The sequence below is a fragment of the Acanthaster planci genome, linkage group LG13, assembly GCF_054643075.1.
Source record: "Acanthaster planci isolate LZ-2023a linkage group LG13, COTS_SCS, whole genome shotgun sequence".
In the NCBI taxonomy this organism is placed as follows: Eukaryota; Metazoa; Echinodermata; class Asteroidea; order Valvatida; family Acanthasteridae; genus Acanthaster; species Acanthaster planci.
In genome coordinates this window covers 14193663-14217661 of record NC_141789.1, presented here as the reverse complement: position 1 = coordinate 14217661, position 23999 = coordinate 14193663, and the positions used below count along the sequence as shown (strand labels likewise).

At 39.8% G+C, this 23999-nt stretch overlaps 1 protein-coding gene across 2 annotated transcripts in view; it reads left to right on the top strand.

Moving 5' to 3' along the window:
- The first annotated feature begins 103 nt into the window (after positions 1-103).
- Positions 104-23999, top strand: part of prom1 (prominin 1) — a 35566-nt gene continuing 11670 nt past the window's right edge. For both annotated transcript variants that reach the window (XM_022224990.2, XM_022224989.2), the window contains exons 1-15: positions 104-260; positions 2489-2920; positions 6258-6313; positions 8824-9029; positions 9660-9780; positions 11815-11881; positions 16624-16713; positions 18021-18229; positions 19594-19729; positions 20212-20288; positions 20484-20587; positions 20806-20958; positions 21380-21506; positions 22499-22602; positions 23581-23665. In XM_022224990.2, coding sequence (XP_022080682.2) covers positions 2677-2920; positions 6258-6313; positions 8824-9029; positions 9660-9780; positions 11815-11881; positions 16624-16713; positions 18021-18229; positions 19594-19729; positions 20212-20288; positions 20484-20587; positions 20806-20958; positions 21380-21506; positions 22499-22602; positions 23581-23665 — 1779 coding nt within the window. In that variant the 5' untranslated portion in view covers positions 104-260; positions 2489-2676. The remainder of the gene's footprint in view (positions 261-2488; positions 2921-6257; positions 6314-8823; positions 9030-9659; positions 9781-11814; positions 11882-16623; positions 16714-18020; positions 18230-19593; positions 19730-20211; positions 20289-20483; positions 20588-20805; positions 20959-21379; positions 21507-22498; positions 22603-23580; positions 23666-23999) is intronic.

Below are 23999 nucleotides of genomic sequence, written 5' to 3'. Positions count from 1 at the left end.
ATAATTTCAAGCCCCAGCCAATTTAGTCGGACACGGCTAGACGGGCAGACTACATTTGCCAGGCAAGATGAACAGCGCCCTCAATATTTGAAGCAGTGATTTCGTATTTTGCTCCCGTGGGTCGTACGGCCGGGTGCTTGCGGAACAGGTGGAGCGGAACCTGCGACAAGGAATCTAGCTTGTGTGATGCTGACGAGACAGCTGAGAAGGAGTTATGGCTTGATGACCGGTGTGACCGGGATCAACATCGGTATCGTCAGGTTAGTTTGTTTTATTTTTGGTCAGGGATGTAGTATCGATATTTTGTCGCATGTCCATTGGTTTTTGACAGAAAATGCATCACTGCCATCAGTGTCAGACTTCTGTTATGTCTGTCATATGTGGTCGGTGCAATCATTTCCCATCCTCCATGGTACAATACATGTCTAGTCCGACTTGAAGAGGGCGTTGGCTGTGGAAAGCATGTGCTGACCTGCTGCTGCCTTTTGGATCAGATGTGTAGGAAAAAAAGCCAAAAACCAAAGCAAAAACTGAAGAAAGAAACCCCATTTAAACAATAAAAAGAAGGGAAAAAAGGTTGCATCCTGACTCCACTTCAGTAGATGTGTACAAAGTCTATGGGGAGTGAAGAGAATTTTCTAAGTATTTCCCAACAACATCGGTAAATGTTTCTCAATCCAGAATTCGTGTCTTTCCAGCATTTCTGTAATGACTGACTTTTATTGAGATGATATGTGATGAGAAAGTGGAGTCAGGATGCAACATTTTAGCCAAAAGAAGAAAAAGAATTCTGGGATCAGAATTGTTTCAATAATTTTTAAATGCTCATCAGATCTAGTCTGAGTAACTTGGACCCTAGTATCGCCCAGTCATGTCCAAATGTTAAAATCACCCGACCATGTCCAAATGTTTAAAATAGCCGATTTGTAGGGTCAGATAATGATTAGATGGTCATGAGTTTTGTGATTGTACCGTAGTTTTTCATTCTTAACATGTAAGACTTTATTCAATTTTGCTAATGTTTTTACATTGAGCTGATCTTGGGCTGAGTCAATTTGAATAATTCCCTATTCAAATATTTAACCTTCAATTCGGTCGAATATCCAAATATTGGGTCGTACCGACCAGGAGATTGTTGAGGAACAAACCATACAAAAGCAGTTGCAATAACAGACACAATTGTACATTATGATCACTATAATAGCTGGTCACATCTACAAGTATCTCCTGCCCCGATTTAGCAAGATTTAAGAGATGAACAATAATTCTTTTCCTGTTGAAAATGTATATTCCTATTAAATTTTTGAATGAATATTGTGCTTTTCAAATTGTTAAGAGGTTTTTGTCGCTTTTCATTTAAATTTACTTGGCACAAGCCTTCATAGTGCAATTGTTCTCAAACAAAAAACCAAAAGAAAATTCTCCCTTCTTTTTCATTCATTGTGCATTTGAAAATTCGAATTCGAAAAAAAAAAATTCGAATATTCAATGATCGATTGAATAGTTGGTTATTCGGCACAGCCTTAAGCTGATCATGTGATAGTTGTTTATGTACTGCTAAAGATAGGAAACTGCAAAACTTGCTGTTTGTGGCACTCTATTTTAAACAAATGTAATTTGTAATTTTATTCAGTCAGAGTTTGGTAAAGAAGCCCCCCCGAAAAACATATTTTGTTCCAACATACCTGAAGAACACATGTGATGTATGAAAGGTTATTAAGATGATGTGTCATGAAGGCCATTTAGTTTATACTGTCCCTGGCCTAGTTTTAAAAATGTCTTGTTTCTCACAGCAGAGTGTTAACGACCTTTTAAGTGTCACATACAACTGTTTCATTGTTTTATTTTCTGCATATATTCCAGAAATTCTTCAAGTAGTTTTAAAAAATTTTAAGACTGGTACCGTGTGTTACTTTACCATAGTTTAAAGGAAATCACATCATCTTGAGAAATTAGAAATTGGCTTTTTAGGTAACTTTTTTCTGACATAATGCATGAAGAAAGCTGTACATTCTTCCGGAGTTAACTGAACTTGTGAGGTTAAAAACCAAGAAAATCCACAATTACCTATTAATTTTATTGCTGTTTAAACAATATGTAGTGTGTCTGGAGGATGGAACAAAGATCAATGACCATATTTTTTTCACTGTGGCCCCCTGCAATCATGGGAATATAGCCCTCTTCCTGTCGCAGAGCTTGTGGTTGAGGAGAATCAAGGGGTGAGTGAGGGAACGTCCTGATTATTTGCCAGTTTGACGTCAAACCACGTTGGCACTGGCAAGGTGTGCACATGTACATGGTTTTTCAGGAACTCACTCTGCACAGGGTGGCACAGTTGTGTCAGGAAAGAAAAAGCCAATTCAAGACTCGGCCGACTCTGCAAGGAAAATACCCATCTTGCCGGTGCTCATTTTTGTGGATGTGCTTAGCTGGATCTGGCGACGTTGGAACCTTTATCTATTAAAAACTTATCCAAATTTTCTTTCAGGAAGCATCCAGTAATGGTTGGTCTCATCGCAGGAGCTGCCTAAACAAAGAAGTACAAAAATCACCGAAGAACAGTTTTTCAACCATCAACCCATCTGCAATTATTTTTTTTGTCTTGCCATAAGGAATTTCCTCAGAAGAAGGGGCAGGACCGCAGACCCCTCCAACAAACAAAACACACATACAACCATGGAGCTAACGAGACTCTGGAGACACATATATTTTCTTCTTTTGGTTGGTGTTGTGGGTCTAACTTTACTCGGAGTGGCCTCAGGCAATTTAAAGAACAGCAATGATGATATAACGTGGGACAGTTTACCGCCAGACCCCAAGTACAATACCTCAACGGCTGAGCCACATCTCACTTTTGACCTTGTTTTTGTTGTTGCGTCTGAGTTTATCCAGGCCATCGCTCCACACGAGTTTCCTTGGGGTGAGTGATTTTTCTCTCATTTTTCATTTTCCTGCAGTTTTTCAAACTTCAGTTTTCATGGTAACATGGAGGTACCTTATCAAAACAGATTGTTACGTAAACATCTTCTTACACGTATGTACTACAAGTGAGAAAAATAAGTTGATAATATTTCCTGTACGTTTGACCTTCTTCCGTACGTTTACATCTGAAGAGTCCGATTGTACTTGAAACCTCTGTGCTCGTTGTTTATCCTCGTGTTTCAAAGATGGTAATCATATCAGTTATTTTTATCTACATGTACAGACTTACACTTACTTACATGTACGAACAAGTGGCAATTCTAACGCAAATTTAAGTAAAATAACGTGAAAGGATCATACGGTGACTTGGTTGAATTGTGTGCGTCCCCATACACAATGTAACTTTCATATTTCCTGGTATATTCGATGAACATTTAAACACAAAAGGCTTCTGTTATGTGTATACCATGTGCTTAAACAAGATATTTGTAGGCCAGCAAAAACTCAGCCAACGCAAACAAAACTGTTGTGAATAAAAGTACCGATTGGTGCCACCGTGCATTGTGCTCAGTACTGCAGTGGACCTGGATGTCTGTTCACTGTAAGAATTTCAAAAGATGAGTGAAGTATTAATTAAATGGAGCATAAAAACCTGCTTTATGCAACACATCAACTTGAAACTTTTATGGGATAAGAGTTACAGAATTTTTTTCTGAAGATAATCTTTTGCTGGTCAAGTGTCTTACATGCATATAATGTGTACTTCAGTATCTTTATGTTGTAAATGTAAGCGTTTTATAACAAAACAAATTCCAAAGTTTGGAGCTGATTCCTATGAGTGGAAATACACACATTGGTAATTAGAAGAATTTGAAGTGAAGAAGAAGACGTGAAACACTGATTAAGTGTGAAAAGTCTGCTTATAAAATACATGTACAGTATGTATGTAACTGTAACTTCAACTGGCCTTCAAACTTTATGGGATAAGACTAAAAGTACAGACATTTTTGTGACTGCTGGTAATAAGACATACAATGTATACATACTGGGTACTTATTTAGCTGTTAAAGTGTCCTGCATGAATGTCGATTGCGTGTATACAAAGTGGCCGGATAAAGATGTAAGCATGGTGGAATGGAACAGATTATGTCCAAGGTTCCTCTGCTGAATTATGCTGATTCTAATGTGTAGGAGATTGCACACAAGAACACTGGCCAATCTCCTCGGCCTGCTTAGCGCCGTCAGTGTTTGTTCACTAATCGTACATGTGTGTGTACATGTAGTGTTCAACTTCCGGAAGGTAACCAGCCAAAGCGTCACACAGGTGTGCACGTCTCTTGGCTGGTTCTCTTCTGATGGTTGTGCTGAGCACTGTTTGCAGTCACTTTGGGCCTGATCATGTATCAATTTTCATTACCTTCTAACAAGTAGTGTGGACGAACCTTGTTTTCCTGTACTTGTAGTTCAGAAAACTTGTTGAAAATACTCATTTTTCTCCCACTGCGAACACTCTTTTAAGTTGGATTTTTGTTGATGGTGTTTCCTTGACTGTTTATCTTCCTTTTGCTATGGCATTACCCCGGTGGCATAACCAGGGTGCATGATTAGGATAACTACTGTACATGTACCTCTTTCTTATAGAGTGAAAGGTAAAGCACTGACCAAGGCAGGCTATCACAAGTTTTTCTTCTCAGATTTCTGACGGAGGGGGACACAGGCCTGCCTTTGGGGGCAGGGGTTGTCCCTTTGTCCCCTCCCCCCCGTGCCATTGCCCTAACCCCCAAATGCTTCTAAAACCTGTTACATCCAGAGATAGGGTAACTGTGCGGTCCTCGCTGAGTCCGCATGTTCCTACAACCTGCAGTAATTTCCATTCAGTAGACCTGTTTCATTTATGGGTCCGCACTGGGTAAGCTTGGCACACAGCTGAATATTGTTAGTCATATGTACCCACAAGGAGTAAACAGGATGCTTTTAACTCCAGCACTCTTAAACCTTTCGACCCGTATCCTCTTCCCGTGGCAACAATGACTTAATGTGGCAAGCCGAATATCACTAAGGAAATATTAAACAAAGATATTACAAGTTAAGATGAGGGAAAAATGGAGCAGATACTGCAAGTTAGCCCTCTCCAATTTGCAAGGTGCTTGAAATTATATGAAAGTCCACGTACTTTACATCCTGTGTTCAGTTAATTTTGACGTTGTCATGCTTTCTTAAATACATGTACTAGACACACGATCCCCATGAGAACACATACAGTATGTGCTGGCTGAATTCCAGGTGTATATATTTAAATAAGTGACTCACGGTAATTAAAGGGGGGTTGCGATTCCTTTTTTTTTTCGTATGCTGATATTTCCAGTATACCATGGATTATGTGAGGAAAGTTGTGCAGAGTCTGAATTCAGTTGTGTGTTCCATATGATCCAGAGAATGAAAGACGATTAAATGTATTTCTAAAACACAGAGGGTCTCTATTGTAATTGGCCAGCTCTCTTTGTAATTAAAGTTAGCTTTCCTGTCACCAAGTTACAGAGAATGTTGCATGGTAGATGTTGGGTAGAAACGTTCAGAGTTTGATTCATTCCAAGCCGTGTTCTGTTGTCTTTCATCGATAAATTATTGTGTTTTGAAGTACTTTCATTGGACACCTGGGTTTTCAAGATGTCAATTTTCAGCAGTTAAAATTTGATGTTTCCCCCGTACCGGTATTTCATTGCGCCATAAGTATATGAAACCCCTGCCAGATCAAAGAAAAATAGGGTATCAATTTTGGTTCAGAATTGACGTTCTCTCCACATGAACACATCAAATATGCTACCAAAGCTAGTTATTTAAACAGAATTGAACATGAACTAAATATCATTGTTTGCTTTGGGTTAGTTGAAAAACCTGCTTCCATGTATGTTGGGGTCAAGTGATTCAAGGTGAGACTCCTATTCATTAAGGTCAATGCTGGACAAGGCCATGCCCATGACATGCATGTACCAGAAGTGTACACAAAATGTGTGCTGGGAAAAATACCTGATTATGACATTGGTGGATTGCATGTTCATGTACGTCTATGTGCACATCATAACCAGGTGGTTCTCATACTCATATGGTTCATGAATAGGTCATTCATTTGCATAATAATGATTTGCAAACTGAAATCGAGAAATGAGGCATTCCTTAGGTTTTTGAAGGCACAAAGCAGTCTCTTTCAAATTGATTTCAGCAATACATGTACATGTATGTGGATATTGTGTGTAGATCTGCAAAGGTTGTGCATACACTACATGTAGTATAAAACTAAATCGATTAATTTTTTTGTCATTTGTCCCTGTTTTTAGACTTTTTGAGGGGCATTATCAATGGGACAGTCAATCCCCTACGAGACTACAAAGATGTAAGTATAAGTGACAATAATCACCTGGTATATAAAGGAGAAATTGTTATTTGGCATACCAGGGACAGTTCAACTTTTCATGTTGGATGTGAATTTGACATGTTGGTTTTTAAACTGTCATTCATAAACACCTCAAACAGTCTCCCTATTCAACGTGCAACTTGACCGTGCATTAACATTTGATAATGCCCGCTGAGAAGTGATAAGGCCTGCTGCATAAATCATGTGCTGGCACACGGAAAGGAGACAGTTTACTCCATCCCTATTGGTCATGAGTCTGTGTGCAACGCAACACCCAGAACTCATCACACGTGCACCAAGTCCATATACAAGGAGATTCTATTGGAAAACTCTCAAAAAGAATATACCATAAAATGGACAGAGGTGTTCGGGAAATGAAAGTAAAATTTTAGAACAATATTGTTGAAAATCCATCATTTGTTGACTGCTTTTGACTCTCTGAATAAAAAGGTATTTATAAATGGGAATAAATGAATGGGATTTATGAATGTGCTTGGCTGGTCTTAAAATAATGTTTAAGACCTTGCTCAGGAGAACAAATGCTGATAATGCATTTGTCGTGCCCATTCTCCTGAGCTGATCTTAAACGCATGTTTAAGACTAGCTAAGCACATCTTTATTCCCTTATTTAAATACCACTGTGAGCTTTTTTCAGAACCAGTCAGGAAAAATGTAAATGTAAGTCCTTCAATAAAAAAAATAGTTTCAATGAAAAAAAAAGTCATTCTTAAAAGCAGTTTCTATGGGAAGCCTTCAGTTCTGATTTTCACATCCCAGTTTCTCGAAGCTGGTGATGAGGGGTGAATGTTGCACAGCAAAAATAATCAGGGAACCAGTCATTAACAGTATGCAAGACATGACATTTGTGCTGGTAACCTGATTCTTTATGTGCTTATATTTGTTCCATGCAGTAAGGCCCCAGCTCTCCAGTCACATTAGTATGGACACTAAAATTGTCCAAGGAAACCCGAGATAAACACTTGCCCAATGAGTCAAATGGCTCGGAACAGGCTTGCTTTACTACAGACTTCAACGAACTATGAGAACAACAGCCCCTCAACCGACTTTGAAACTCTGTTCCTTTGCACTGGTCAGTAGTGCACACAACAGAACACTGTTTATTTTGATACTTCTGCTTCCTTCACACACACCCCACCTGTCATACATTGTTCATCATATATAATTGCTTCCTGGTCAAGAGGTTGCACTGATCCCTTTTCTACCCAGCTACTGTAAATTACAAAGATTCAGGGATCGCCGGAGTCAGATTTTCTGGACAGGATCTTTAGTCCTTGACTGTCTCAGCTTCAGTACAGTGGATGACAAGTAACCCGCTCGGAGATTATGTCTGGGAGATGAATCACTTGTTTTTCCTGGAGTAGTTTATTTTTGTCAGTGATAAGCTGCCCATGTGAACTTATGAGCAGTTTTGGAATGCTTCTATAGGGGCACGTCTCTTCACTGTGACACAGTTTCCAAGGCTTGTATGATTAATATTTTTATCCAATACGGAGAAACAATTTTTTTTTGAGGTTTAACAACCATTTGCAAAGTAACTTCAGGGTAAGATTAAGAATGTAGACAATTATATCAGGTACTAGAATTTTACTCTTAAAGCACACATGTAAATTTGTTCATTTTCTCCTCAGCTAGAAAGTAGTACTCCAAAAGCATTAAAATTATGCTTTAAAAGAAAATGCCCTGTAAACTGAGCACTGGTGACATTGATAGATTAAGTGGCCTCATGGATGCACAACTTGTGTTGAATCAAATATCAGCCAGAAACAAACACTGTGATGTCGCAAACAAATGAATATCATGTATCATTGTGTTAACCAAAATAGCCATCATCTCTTCCTGTTGGTGCCTGTCACCTCTAAGATATTGGCCTCCTCCTTCAGGGCTCCACTTTTCTATCCAGATAGAGCATTCCAGTAGATTGTCAAGTTGCTGACACACCCAGATTAAATTTCCTTGTTCATATAGTTCCAAGTGGATATTTGCCTTCCTCAGATATGTGGATAGTGTTCCTCAGTCAAATTCCTTTTGCAACTCCATTCCTCATGTCCTGATTATCATTTGGAGCATTACATTATGTGTATGTGTGTCATTAGTGGTGAGAGATTTTCAGAAAAATATTATTTAAATCCAGAGCCATTCAGTCAAATTCTTCAAAACAGATGTGAATGTGAACCAACCTAACAGAAAGGAGTTTTTAGTCACCAGAGCTGCTTTCAAGTTGAAGGCATTTAAAAGAATCTTACCCAGAAAAATCACAAAAAACCTTCAACATTTTCCATTCACATAATTTTCAGGATGCCAAACTGAGCGATACATCCAAGCAAAGAGTTCAATTTGCTCCTGCTAAAGCTAAGCAAAATTCCCAGAAAAAAAAAAAAATTGGCCTTTAGATTCACTTTGTGGAATTTGGCCACAAATATGCTAAACATCTGTAACAGATTTCTTGCTTCTGTCTGAACTCTACACAGATTGTCAGCTATTCGGTGGGCTTCATCGCCTGTTTTGCTGTGGCCCTGTTGTTTGTCGTGGTCATGCCCATCACGGGACTCCTCTTCTGCTGCTGTCGCCTCTGTGAGAACTGCGGCGGTAAGATGCTGCAACGGGACAAATACAACAGCAGTTGCAGGCGCTTGAGTTTTGGCTTTGCACTGTTGATCATTACAGCGCTGATGACGTAAGTTTGAAAAAGAGAACGTTTGATGTATACATGTGTCATCTGTCGAGCAAACAAGGTCTAGTCACTGAAGCTGCATTTGCATTGGTTGTTTTATTTTTCATCTTGCAACATGATCCAGAAAGTCTGCCTGAAGTACCAGCAAACCGCAAGGATAAAAGCATGCACTGTCAATACAACATCCTGATTTATATCAAGGCAAATGTTAGCCCCCAAATCCTTATGTTCTTTGTCGTCCAATATAGAAAATACAAGGTCCGTTGTTGAAACAAGATAATTTGTGAAGTCCCAACAACCTCGTTACAAAGCTGTTTGACATTATATTTTTACACAAAGAATTTCTTTGCCACAATCTCATCTTTTGGTTTCAAGTTGATTTGAACCTTGGTCCCTTATTGGTGAAAGCGGATAATGGCTCTTGTCGTTGACACTGATGGTAATCAGGAATCAAATAATCAGGAATCATTAATTTATGAAGTATTGAGCTGGCTGTTGGCCATTTATCACTTACATGTACATGTATGTTCTACTCACATGTACATGTAGTAATGTTGGCGAGCTATTGAACAGCATTAGCACTGGATCTAGAGTTGAGTTGAGCGTTGAGTTTTTGTTCTTGTCTTACTCCAGTTTGGGCCTTGCTGGAGTAATAATGGCAAACTCGCAGATGTCAACATCCGTGAATGACATCAAACCCACGATAGATTCCAACCTTGATGACGTCGGTGCCTACCTGAAGCATACATTTCAGGTAAGAACAGAAAATATGAAGATCAAAATGATGCCCTTCCAAAGTTCTAATCCTGCTTTCTTTGAGCATGGATGTAGGTTGTAAGATGCACAAATTATTATTGTAATCAGGCACAAATGTCTCAGAAATCAAGAGGGGTTGTATTCTTTTGAGTACAGTTTGCTGGATGAAAAGCCAATGCCAAAAAAATGAATGCATTATAATTGTGTCATGGCTTTGAAAAAAAAGAAGTACATTCCTGTGTTTCAGGAAATGTAGTGGCTTGATTCTCTGAAAAAAGTCTGTTAAATAGAAATCAGTTTGGATGCTCTGAAATTTTCTAATAATGACCCAAAGGCTCCTTTCTGCCAAACGCACGTATTTCCGAGCCCAGTGTTTTTAGTTGTAGTTAATAACAACATACTGGTGCCACAGTAGAGAGTGCATTTACCTGGCCACTGTACTGTCATTATACATACGTACATACATGTATATATAGGGTGTACTGCTAGGTTGAAATGAGCTAGGATACCACTCTCTGTTTCGATTTTCATGTACAGTGTACAAACCTAGAGGATTTATGCACCAATTGAAAAACTTTTTAGGATGAAGCTGGAAATATGACCAGTATACACGATGACATGTATGCAATTCATTAGTAGTAACATTGCAACAGGTCCTTAAATGTTCTTCTTACTTCTACCACTATCTTAGTTCATGTACTATCACGTTTTTGTATGGGCAGATAAATGCAATTGCAATTACATCCTTCATTATCTGAAAACCTGCATCTTTTGCCATTGTTGTGCATGTACAAGCTTCATACCACTTGACCCCAAGAGTTCGAAGAATCTGATTTTTTTTCTGCAAATACATTTTTCTGCTTTGTCCTGGCAAAGTGTGGCTGTTTATGCCAAATGCCTGCATATTGTCTCCTTAAGAGGCCCCCAAGTTCAACTGCAGGTCAGCTGTTTGTGTTCACGCAGGTGAATCATCACACGTTACCAGACCAGCTAAGCTACACGTAGCTGCAGTTTATGATGAAATGCAGAGGTTATTTAAGGAGTTAGTGCTCTGTACGTTTAAAAAATATTGAGTGTGCATTAATCATGGTGTTTTGTTGTTACTTTTTTCCTTCTTTTGTTTTTGCCTTTTGCGGTTGATAGGAATGAATTAAAAACTCAAGGTTTCGATGATTAAAATTAACCCCAACCCCCTTGGCATTTGTGCTTGGATGCAACCTGAATCCTGCAAAAATCCTCGCTCATTTCTTGGAGGTGTGTCCATTTCCTCTGTCCTTCAAAATCCTCTTACAATTCCTGTCATTATGTTGAGGTAGTGCAAGATGGTATCCTGGAGATCTCAAGACCTGGAGCAAAGTGCATCCCCTGCAATCCCAACTACAAGTTTTTTCCATTGAGCCTCAATCTTCCAACACTCTTCAAACTACTTGAAGGATTTTAGAGGATTTAGGATGGTTGTAGTACTGCAACTTTCGGTTCATTTTCAAGTATTTTTGTAGGTCATATGGAGATTTGTGCGATCCTGCGCATTGCAGGAATTTCTTGTTTTGTTTATCATGTTGACACAAAGGTATATTATATGTTGTATGAAACTACTATGTTGTATGAATTTACTAACACTTTCTGATTGCGGTTTTTTTCACATAAATATGTTTGAAATGATGGAAACAAAAACTACACAAAGTGTGCACGTGTAACTTGATTTGTCCAAACTGTTTAGTTATCAGTCCAACTTCTCACCTGTGTTTGTACCTGTACATGCATTTCCAAATTAAAAACAAAATAGTTTTGTTCTCCATGAGGCCATTTACTTCAATGGAAATGTTGGAGCCTTTCTGAGAACACATCAGAACAGGATTTACCTCTGTAGTGAATGCAACAGAATCATTATTGTAATCAAAATGGACAAATTATGTGATTTCAATTTTCAAAAGCTTAAGCTATCATATGCGTTCATATTTGCTCTGTTACCAACAGTCATTATCCAATTTCCTGTTTTTTACCCACTTTTTTTGTCTTCTTGTTCTTGAAGGAGTTTTACTTCTTGGCAGTTCAGCAATTTGGCTACGTGTCGGGGCTCATCTTTACCGACCTGCTGCGTAAGTGCCTTGTTAAGATGTGACCAGATTACCTCATTGTCCAATCATGAGGCTTCCTTTTGCATAGGAAAGCCCAGATTTACAAGGATTAGTGTTGGGATAATCTCTCCGGCCTGAGAATCCTAGTTTGTGTAGTGTACAGTTGAGTAGGAGATCATCACTGAAGTTTACGTGGTGGTCGTCAGTGTGTGCATTGGGTTGATTTGTTTCAATTGATTTGCTTTGAAGGAAGTGTTGGCGCAGTCTCCTATCTGTAAACTCAGGCAGGCTGACAGGTCACAGTTAAACATTTATACACAACTGAAAAGTTTGACCAATATGACAAAATGACACAATATTTTAGGACATACGACATGTACATGGAACAAGAATGTTTGTATGCATAGTTTGTCTCGTCCACCGACGTTCTTGTTCAATGGTCGCACAACACTGCCATCTGTTCATCTTCTTCCATTGTCTTCAGATGACATGTACATGTAGTCATAACTTGACCAGAAAGGTATACGTGTACGTCAGGTTTGTCAGAGTAGTGTTTGCTTGAGTTTGTTTACAAAACTGTTGCTTGTTTTGTTATTTTATATTTGTTCTCAGTTTTTAATTCATGGCGACAGTATCATCCGTCATGCATCTGGTAGATTCTGGTCTTCAAACCCAGAAATTTTTCACGTATAAGCATTTATACCTGTCAGCATATTTGAAAGGTGGCTTTTGGTTATGAATGGAACCCACATTTATTCAGGTGCCAGCAAAACTCAGTCTTTTTAAGAAAAATCTTCTCCTGCGCTAAGTTCTTGTTTACAAGGCCTTGACTGTATGACATTCGTTCTATGTCGTTTTCCCATTGTCCTTTCCAAAACTCCCTTTGACTCCCATCTACAACTACACGAGAAGTTCCTCCAGATTACGCCAGAGTTCATCAGCCATCCCAGATATCCTGACAGCTGCGTGTATGTTCTTTCCTCTAACGAGGCTCAAATTTCACCTGCTATCAAGGCGGCATAAGCCAGATGATAACCTGAGGTCCTTTATTTAGCTCCGTTGTCGTGATAGTGCCAAGCGGAATGTGATGCCCCCTCCTTACATAATACAGTCAGCAAACTTGACTACAAGTGAATCTTCATACTGATACTATAAAGTACAATATAGAAACCCCTTCAATTTCCAGCCAAATGGAAATTTCACTGGCTTTTTCACTTGTACATGACTTAAGAAACATATGCCATTTTAAACTTGAATTAAAAAAATACATCAATGAAAGGCAAAATTAATATGGCTGAAACACCATCCACTGAACTAATCAAATTTGATGCCATGTATATTAAAAATTCACAAATGACAAAAATGAAAGACAAGATGTTACTTTTGGAGGTTACCAGCTACTTGATTTTGAGACAGAATTTTATCGCTTTGCAGGTTTTTTGGGAGAAGTAGTTCAATCAGTCCTTCAGTCACATTAATCACAGATGTACTTTTATGGTATGGTGCTTAGTACAACGATGTTTCATGCTGTGAAGAAGCTTCCCGAGGGAGAAATTCTGACTTTTCTTTTTCCTTACAAATCAATGCATCCGTTGACTTTTATTTGCTGATTTAAAGGTACTTGCATTCTGTGAAAGCTACAGTGTACAGGTTTTTTGTAAACCAGGGCCAAGTTTTGAAGAAGTGCATAGAATATTCTAGACAATCCCCACGAGAAAGAAAGAAGTTACATGGGCGCCTATGTGACCTTCCTATAAGACCCAAGACCTTGCACCTGTCCTCTGAGAAGCTCTACCAGCTTCTATGGTAACTTCCTTAAAATGGGGAGAAAAACTAAACAGCATGCCATAATTGCATATTAATTATAACATGGTTTTGTTGTAATACATTGTTGTATTACTGGAAAAATACTAGCTTGGCGAATATCAAATCGGTCAAAGAAAAAGATGCTGGATTGTTCATACTGTAAAACAAATCATTACGCTCATTTGAAGTGTGTTTTACACCTCATCAGCAAAGTTGGTTCATGATTGTGCCGTTGCTTTTCAACCTTTAAATTAAGATAAGATATAGCAACTCAAAAAATGTATTCATCGTAAATATGTGCCCTCTGAAAAACATTTGATTTCTGAAATATAGCTGAACAAAATTTGGATATGTCCCGTTGAAGTGTAGAAAATCTTGTGATTGGAAAAATATCTCGCAACTGGGAAAAAAGGTAATGATTAACAAATCTTGAAAAGGGCAGGCTGTGAGTCACTACAGTGAAAATACGACGGCCACATAAATTAGTGGGAATATGTGTGGTCAGATATTGTTTCACAAACTGTTTAACTTAGCATTTCAGAGGAGCTATCTATGCATTGGCCATGTATCATATGAATGAAACAAAATACGTAATCTCTTCCTGAAAGAAATTTGTGAACAATGCAGGAAGGACATGTTTTTCCTAAAATGTAACTCCAGTAGTAAATATCCTTACATTTTTTTCCTTGGAAATTTCTTTTTTTTTTTTTTTGGTGTGGTCGGGGGAAAAGAACAATGGCTGTATTTCTCTGAATATTAATTTGCTGCAGTTTAGATTTGTGCGGTGTCTTTTTTGTTTGTTGGTTTGAGGAGGAAATATCTCAGTAAGGCACTTTAGGATGTACTTTCACACTTATCAACATGAGATAATGCAGATACCCTTCACTTCACCTTTACTTTATATTCCATATGAAATATTTCACATTAACAACACAGTGCTAGAGTGGATGGAGGCCTCTACAAAGCATAGCATAGTTTGTCGAGTAGAGGCCCCCAGTTATATTTATACATATATGAAATACTTGTCACAGTTACAAAACACAATTAACCATGTAATGCAAAGTGAGTAGGAAGTACTATACACACACATGTATAATTGTTGATATTGACCTGTAAACCCGTGGAAAAAACAACTGAACTTGGCTACATGTTTTTGAGAGATAATTATTCGACAATTTATTTGTGTATTTACGCTATTTTGCATTCACTTGTAGGCAAGATGATTATTGATATTTTTCTGCCCATTAAGCCCTTATGAACTGATCATTGTGGTTTGCCTTCCTTCAGAGGGATGCTTTTTCCCTTCAAGTGGTCTTTTGACATTGGTTTTTTTCCTCCGTGTATTTGCCTTTGCCATTCTGAAGTGGGAATGTAATAATGCGTGCTGAAAGAATTGAGTAAAGTGATGCCCGCTGCTTTAGGACTGAATACACGCAAGGCGGATTTGGACTTTGAGCAGGGTGGGGTGAACTGTTGTGTGTAGCATTTCACTCATTTTAATGAAAAGCCGCATCTGAAACAGGCTTTAGGGCTATGGCTAAGATCTGCAGGTGTCCATGAACATGCGATGGGCAAAAGATGTTGACCTAGCTCTTGACATACATGTATATTATGCGGCTGTGGACTTAGGATAAGGTTTGACTGTGTGTTTGCATCTGGCTCTCTCTCTTGTAGCCTTCAACTAGGTTCCCGGCTAAGGCTATTCTGGCTCGAAGTGACATTAGACCTTGTGATGCAATTCAACAATAGGAATCTTTACGTGTCTGTCTGTGAAATGCAGGCACTGAAACTGAAGCTAAAACGAGAAGAAAAAATTGTGAAAAGAGTCAACGTGAAAAATTGTAATTCTTTTTTTTTTTTCAAAAACACACCCGTTTTGACTGGCTCAATATCTTAGGTTTCAAGCTTGCCTAAATTCAGAACTCTGAGTTGAGTCAAACATCCTTGATGGTAAAAACAGTTGTAGTGTCATATGTATCATATGGAGAGGGGTCTAAATGTTTATGACCATGTGGAATAAGCACCAACTCAACTTCTTTCACTTTCCATGTGCACAGGTAATTAGATAAACTCGGGGAATGGTGTCCATTTGTTTTGACTTGGGCCATCTGTCCAAATAAAACTGTCGAAAATGAAAGTAATTGTGTATGTGAATTTGTTGACACATCCTCCACATTACACTTGTTGCCTTAGAATACATTCATAAATACCTTAGACAGTTTCCCTATTCAATTACACGCAACTTGACTGCGTATCTGCATTTGATAATGGCTGCTATGATTTGATAATACATGCTGTGTGAAAACGCGCTGGCAACTGGATACGAGACAATTTAATCCATTCCTATTGGTGCACCGAGTCCATTGAAAGAAATTCTTTTGGAACATTTAGTACACAAGGCCTAACACAGGCACCTGTTGTGAGATCATACCAAGTACCAACAAAGACATGAATATTCATTTTCTTATACTTCAGTACAGAAAGTGTTAAGGATGTGGATTCCCAGCAAAAAATTGTGGCAACGATGATAGGATACAAAGGGGTCTCATGGTTGAGAAACAGATCTCTCTCTGATCAGCTCTCTGGCTATGGACATACCAGGCATACCAGAAAGTGGTAATTGGGCAGATGTTATAGCCCAGGCAGTTCAAACTCCTTCTGTGTCCTTTCTCTATGCATTAACAGTCCACTACCTTTCCATGTAAAATCAAACCAAACAATTTGACTACGTAAGACTATTCTGTGTTTTGCTGTTTTTTAAATTGCTGTAGCAAGTTTCTTTGTGGTTGTGTGAAAGTTTTTGGTAAAGGGTCCCTCGTGTACATGTGTAATTAGTAGCACTCTCCTGCATAGTGCTGGTCATTTGCTATTTAAATGTCAGCTTGTCTGTCCAACTACGTGTACAAATGTCAGACACCAAACACAGCTGTTACAGTATATTTTGTTTCTCCCTTCAGATGTGGATAGGCTGGTTGGCAAGCCCATACGCGATGACTTTGCACGGCAGGTTGAGCCAGCCCTGCGGTCGGTGAACAGTCTCGGGAAAGGTAAAAGCAGGAACCGAAATTAACCCAATTTCTGGTCTGGGGGCCCAGAGCCTGCCTCACAAGGCAGTGCCTTGTGAGGCAGGCTCTAACATCTCTGGCTGCACTCTTCTCAACCCAGTGCAGGTGTTATGACATTCCTTTTTTTTTTTTGCCCAGCACAATTCTGGGGCCTGACCTATGTCATTCCAAGGAAAGTAGAATTTCCTCAACAAAGGGGAAGAACTGTCAGTAGGGATCTGTCTCATCCTTCAAGTTCCTTTGCGGATACCTCTGTGCTTAAAGTTTTGACAGCTTTTGAACCCGACATGCTTGATGTATATCTTTGAGTGTTGATGCGATGGGAAACGTAAAACAATGTCCTTTTGACTGCTTTTCCTACAATCTGTCAGGGGCACGCTGTCCAGATGTTTTGTGTTTTTTTTTTTATGGTCAAGGGGGGTACAACAACATAAAACAAAAGAAAAGTTCTATGAACTTTAATATATTTCCATGAAATCCACATGGGGCCAATTTTGGCTTCCTTGATGCCATCTGTAGGTACACATTTATGTTGCATAATTTCAGATAATTTTTTTGATTTTTTTGCTGATGTTGGTTGTTTTCAAAGTAAAAAACTTCAAACTTAGCCCAAACAAAAACTCTACTTGCAAAATGAAACTCGCATTATGTGGACAAATTTTCTATACCAAGACTCGGCCTAAACCTTAAACAAACTTGGTTGGGGCCGCGTTAGACCAACCACCAAATCACTCATGCTGTTCATTTATGCACAGACAATGTGCATATAGCAGCAACAGCATTCAAATGTCTGCTCAACATCCCTCTGTCACTGTTGGCATAGCACTTGTGAACTTTGGGCCAGACATTGTTCACTCAAAAGCTCTGTGAAAATAGTTCCATCAGCCTCTTTAAATATGATGTCTCAATGAAACTTAATCATTCAGCAATAAACCAATGTGCAGAAAAAAAACATCTTGTCACTGTAAGATATTTTCTTACCGTAATGATCAGAGTAGTTAGACCAACCACCAAATGACAGATGTGTCTACTTTTTAAAAACCCAGGCACTGATCTCTTCATAAGACCTATCACAAGCATTCCCAAGGAACTTGGAAACAATGACAAGGGAAAGCTTTTGGTAGAGTTCATTTGAATAAGTTTGTGACTTGCCAAGTTACTGGGACTTAAGATGAACTTGTGATAGAGTAACAGAGACTTGTGACAAACTGGGTTTGGGCACTGTAAAGAAATACTCCTAAATGCTGGCCGGGGAAGATTGATACATTTGCGTAAATTCCACCTTCCAGAAACGATAGGTCTTCAGGGCAATCTGCGTGCCGTCAATGAGTCCGTCGCTATGCTCTTGGAGAAGGGGGCCAGCCTGCAGGAAATGCTGGACACTGCCCGTGGGGACATCAACGCCACGCTGCAGTCCATCCCATGCAATCCGGGACAAACCTGCCCTAAAGATGTAGTTAACCTGAGTGAGATTACCGTGGCTGCCGATTTCAGTATCGTAAGTTTGTCTTGTCTCCTACTATACCATGGCTAGATAAATAGGTTGAAAGTGGTTGACTCTCCCCTTCTGCCCTCTCCCCTGTTTGTTTTTGTTTGCAAAATCGTGTCACTCTGAAGAGAAAAAGGTCACTATGATTTGAGTTGTCTTAGTCAGGGGTCAGGCTGTTTGCCAGCCCTATCCACTTTTAGAAGTGCCCCCTAATGTTGACTGATTTGTTTCCCCTACAAAATTTGCTCATAATTTTAACAGACGGATTTTTTTATTGTTGACCCAAAAGTTGCAGCATGCAAAGGTTTGCAGAGTACAGTCATTCAAAGAGTGGAGAGCTCCCACTCCTGTTGGTAGCTTGACACAAATGCAGTGTGAATTTTTTGCTAGGTGTTTTCAAATAGTCAGCTTTGATAGCAGTTTGGCAAATATGTCCTGGTCCTGTAGGATCCATTCCCGATTTGACTCCCTAAATCCTCAGAATATTTGAAACCTGCAAAGTTCAAGGCTCGATAGGAAGTGCCCAATCACGTATTTATGGCCAGAGGAGCAAATATTGTGACAGCGTCGGAACAGCCGGTCTGAGCTTGTTAAAGACTTGGCATATCACTCACATCACGTTAGGGGTAAATGTGTATACATGCCAGAAATGTCAACTTTAGTTCACACATCCTGTGCTTATCGTGGCCAAAACGTGAAACCTCATTAGATTCCGTTCAAATGATGTCAAAGTACCATGTGACCTCAAGGTTTTCCTGAGATTGGCCAGCATTGAATGAGGCAGGTGTTTAGTTAGCAACTGTTTGTTGATCTTTCCAAACTAAGACAAGGGCTTATTTTCAATCTTTCTAAAATAACTCTGAGCCACCGTTGGGTGCCGACTCTGAGTATTTCAATACTTTTAACTTTTATCCAAGCTTTGAAAGCTACTTGTAATCTGCTACTTACTGCGCACAGCACTGTAGTCTCTGCCTATGACAAGGGCAGACATGTATGAGGTCATGTGTGTCAGTGAAAATCACATTAACTCCATCCTAAAGTTTGGTCAGACTGATTATCAGGTACAGAACAAACCAAAACAAAACTTCAGTTTGAGGTCTTGAAACTTTATTGCAAGTTAGTGTGTTCTCAAACAGAACCTGGACAGTAAATAATTTGTATACATCTCTGGTTTAAACACGTACATGTATGTACATTTTACTAAGCGATTTTAAGGAGCTGTTCCGTACACTCAGGTAATATTGGCAAAATGAGAGAAACAGTGGCATAATGAGCCAAATTATTTCATTGTTAACGGATCAAGTGGAATCAAAGAATGATTTCCTTGTTTTCTTTATTCTTGCTTCACTGTTTTTCTCTGTTCCTGTTTTCAGATTGACGTTCAGGCAGAATTAAACCTGGTCAATGATGCACTGAATGCCAACATTACAGAATTGGTTGACAAGGGCCAAGAGGAGTTGGACGGCATCCCCGACAGAGTTAAAAACGAGAGTCAAGATGCAGTGGACTGTACGTGTAGACTTGTTCCGTCTTTGGTCAGATAACAGAATTGGCTGTCAGCCACCTTGCAGTTATATCACAGATGAGCAAGTGGACTTGATGAAGGACATTGACACTTGGATCGATTGGAGGCCTCTTGGTTGTAGTTGTTCCTATAGTTTTCAGGGGCATACTGAGTAGATTCACATGTCTAGGAGCAAAAACTATTCACATTGATCAGTCCAATTTCACAGTGTCGGTCAGCTTAGAACCAGTGACAAATATTGTCCAGGTCAAGCTGCAATTTGAGTTGTAAACCAGTACCAGTTAATACCAAACCGTCAGTGGTTGGTAAAAATTTGGGTACAAATTAGCTCCCCGAGTTGGGACCCTGGTAAGGGAAGGGATCGGCGCATCTCCACTGGGTTGTGTGGCCTTCTTTAAAGTTAGAATTGATTATGCCAAAAGTGCTTGAAACCCCCAGAAATCGAATCATCATTGCACTCTTTCAGATTTCAAGCTTGTGCTTGATAAACTGGCAGAAAGCATCCTGGAAGAGATTCAAAACATCGACTTCAAAATCTCACCGGTAAGTAGACGTTCCTGTCTAACTCGCCAGCCCACTGCTGTTGAAATGGAAAGATGTTTGAGACGCTGAAGGAAAAGATGTCCGTTACGTGAGCAGATATCAACAGATAGGAAGGGGACTGGCTTTGATAAAGTGTACCAAGTGTAATATCCATGGTGATTTCTTCACAATGATGCGTACTTTGCATTTCAACAGGAGGTTGAGAAGTTCCTTGCGGCATTTTCAAAAGATGCCACAACGCCTCAAGCAAAACAGCTCTACAGTTCCATTGAACTCGTCCACACAATTGATAAATACAGGTATGAACAAACATTTCTGAGCTCAGTGATGTTGGAGCTCATGAAGAGAGGACTCTCTGAATTTGAAAAATGTTTCTTTTCACATTTTTTACTGTCAAAGTTTTCTAGGCATGGACACTTCATGCTTGGCAAACCAAATGCATCAAAACCTGACCTTAAATTCTGCTCACACAGTTGTCAGTCTGTTCATGTCCTTGTGCGTTGCTGTTTGGTTGTAGGTTTTATGTTGGCATCGCTCTGTCCTGCATCATCTTCATCGTCATCCTGTGCAATGTCTTGGGCATGCTCTTTGGGGAGTGTGGCCGGGACAAGAAGGACCGACCGACCGAGAGGCCGTGCCTTTCCAACTTTGGCGGGACGCTGCTCCTGGCGTAAGTCTGCCCGTGGGAGGGGGAGGCGGAGCCAAGATGTCTGGTAGGGCCTTGATCGGTGCACAGATACCTGATCCTTGACTGACAATCTCCAATTGCCGTTTCCATCATTGTAGCTTTTGTTGCCAAAAATCTTTACAAATTTCAGGTTCCCAAGACCAACTTTGCACAGTTTGTAACCTCTAACCCTAACTTATGGGTAATGTATTCTTCCTGAAACTTACATCATCCACCCCTCTGCAGGAACCCAGAGGTTGGCACTAAAACTTCAAGGTGCACAAAGTCCCACGTAAAGTAACAGTGGCTTGGCTCTTTCTTTGGAAACCTAGTGTTTGTGTCAGAAGATATCAGAGGGTTAGGGTCATTACTTTTGCTTTTTTTTGTGTGTTTGCCCCATTGACTGTGATTTGTCCCTCTGTAGGGGCGTGGCCTTTTCCTTCATCTTTTCTGCCTTGATCATGATACTGACCACCCTGTGTTTCCTGCTGGGAGGTATCTCAGAGAAGGTCATCTGTGAGCCAGTAACAAGCAGGGCCATCTTCAAAGAGGTAACTAACTCTCACATGTTCCGAACTGTCCAGACTTTTTGTAGTGTTGTAGTCGAGACCTCATGAGACCATCCCACAACCATCACAACACCCTGTCAGGCTATCACAAGGTCAACAGGGGACCTCCAATCTAAATTCCAGTCACAAGCTACTTCATTAAACTGTAACAAAGTATTCATTAGTCGTTACGCACCCTGTAACTTGTGTACGGTCTTGTGTCTGGTCTCGTCAATGGTCTTGTGTACGGTTTTGTGTCTGGTCTTGTGAATGGTCTTGTGTATGGCCTTGTGTACGGTCTTGTGTCTGGTCTTGTCAATGGTCTTGTGTCTGGTCTCGTGAATGGTCTTGTGTACGGTCTTGTGACTGATCTTGTGAATGGTCTTGTGTCTGGTCTCGTCCATGGTCTTGTGTACGGTCTTGTGACTGGTCTCATCAATGGTCTTATGTACGGTCTTTGATTCTGGTCTTGTGATGGTCTTAACTGCAACATAGACTTTCGGCTGGAATTTCATATTGTGAGGAAAGCGGTGTATGTGCGTGCTCAACTTGACCCTGGAGGACCAAACACAAAGGGAACAAACAATGTTTCCTTGCCCTCAGTCTGTTGTCTTCACTGGTAAGTCCATGTTCTCAGTCTATTAAAGACTGTTATATTGGATTAACAATACTAAATGCAATGCCCTGTCCCCATAGGACAAGGCATTGTGTTTTCCTCACAGTATTTTGCATTTTTATCAGAAGACTCGGCTGTATAGAGAGTTTTGGCAGTTGGAATTGTTGGATAATGGAAATGGAGAACAAGCAGAAAAATTGCCAAATCATGGAAATGGAACTAGAAATGGAAATGGTTTGGTTGTTGCTCCTCATTTCTATAGGCTTTGGGGATATTTAGGGATTTTAGGATTATTTTACTTTGTAGATGGGAGTGTGTGGTACCACAAGATTTTGTGAAAAATGCACACTATTGTTTATTTGTTTATTTCTGCATTCAGGTGGTTGACTATCCTTACCTTATCGACAGGGATTCACGGTATTGGCTGAGTGATAACCTGTTTGGGAAAGGATCAGATCCGTTGACGGTTGAGAGTGTTATCATGTAAGCCTCTCCCAAATCCAAACTGGAATGTGTTCTCTCAATGTTGGCTTTTCTGAGTTGGAGGATATTTTTGTCAGTTGGGGAGCTTTGTTTAGGTCTTTCTGGCATTGGCTTTGTTCATGAATGGTAGAGGGCACTCTTTGGCCCATGCGTGTTGCCTAGTAAAGATCTGCTGGAGCAGATACGTAAAATGTGTGAGATCAGTTTTTGACTTTAACCACCTGCTGCCGGGTGCCTTTGGAAATGCAGTATCCAAAACTGGGGGATTTTCAATATCTTTGGTTTTCAAGAAACTTGAAAAATTCATGTCTTTTTTACTGAATGCCTAAACCCCATTGAGTGACTGTCTGGTGGCTACTCTAATCTGACAGGCAAAATCTATTGATGCCTGAGTATTTCAACCAGGCCTGCTGCCTTGCAAAAAAAACACCCACATTGTGTGGTGTTACATAAGTTTCTTTTGTTCCTGAAACTAGCACAGTGTGTTGCTAGCGTCTTTTCAATATGCACCAGATTAGCGTGCAGTAGTAGTGTATCGCTCATCACTGGAGTGCTGGAGCACTTTTGTCCCCGGTGGTAATCCACTCTCACTGAATGCCACAAACAGTGGTGTAATCTTTCAAAACAATGACAGATTTCCTCTGCTATTGACAACTGAAAAAATGTTGGCAATTCCCAGCAGCTCGGTCTTTTGTTCCGAGTACGGTCTTTTGTCACCAGGCCCAGCTCTTTTGTCTGATTTCGGGCACCCCGGCTATGCGTTCAAACCCAAGGTACCTGAAACCGGGCTCCAAGTGGTTAAAACCGGCAGCAAGTGGTTAACCTTTCGAGTTTACCCATAGCGTAGGGGAAAGCCGCTGAGCAGTTTTTCCCTTGTTTGGCAATTCTGATTTTTTTCTCTTCGACATTTTACAAGGCCACCAAAAAAATGAAGTTTTTTAGGGAGTTGACCAATTTCCTGGTGTTCTTGTCTTGCAGCTCTTGTGAAATGGACTATGGGTTGTACACGGCACTCAAGCTGGGTAACATCTTCAATATAACCGCAGCGCTGGATTATAGAAAGGTAGACACTTGGGCTGATTGTACAGAATTGTACTGAAGTCTTGGACAGATTTTGGTGATCATTTCCACCTTGCTCAGAATTCACAAGGTCTGCTTTTTCCCATGCGTGCATACAAAAAAGTCTAAGAATCCTCCATAGACTCATTTTCAGGGATCTTGTAATAATAGATAGAATGAGCAAAATTTCATTTGTTTAGGTCTTTTCTTAGTTTCTTGGTTGGTAGCTTGCTATTGTCCTTCTGTAGTGATTTCATTAGCTTTTATTTATGAGGGCATTTTATTTTGCTAAGAGGGACACATTGATCCAAATATCTCTTATCTCCTTTCATAGACCT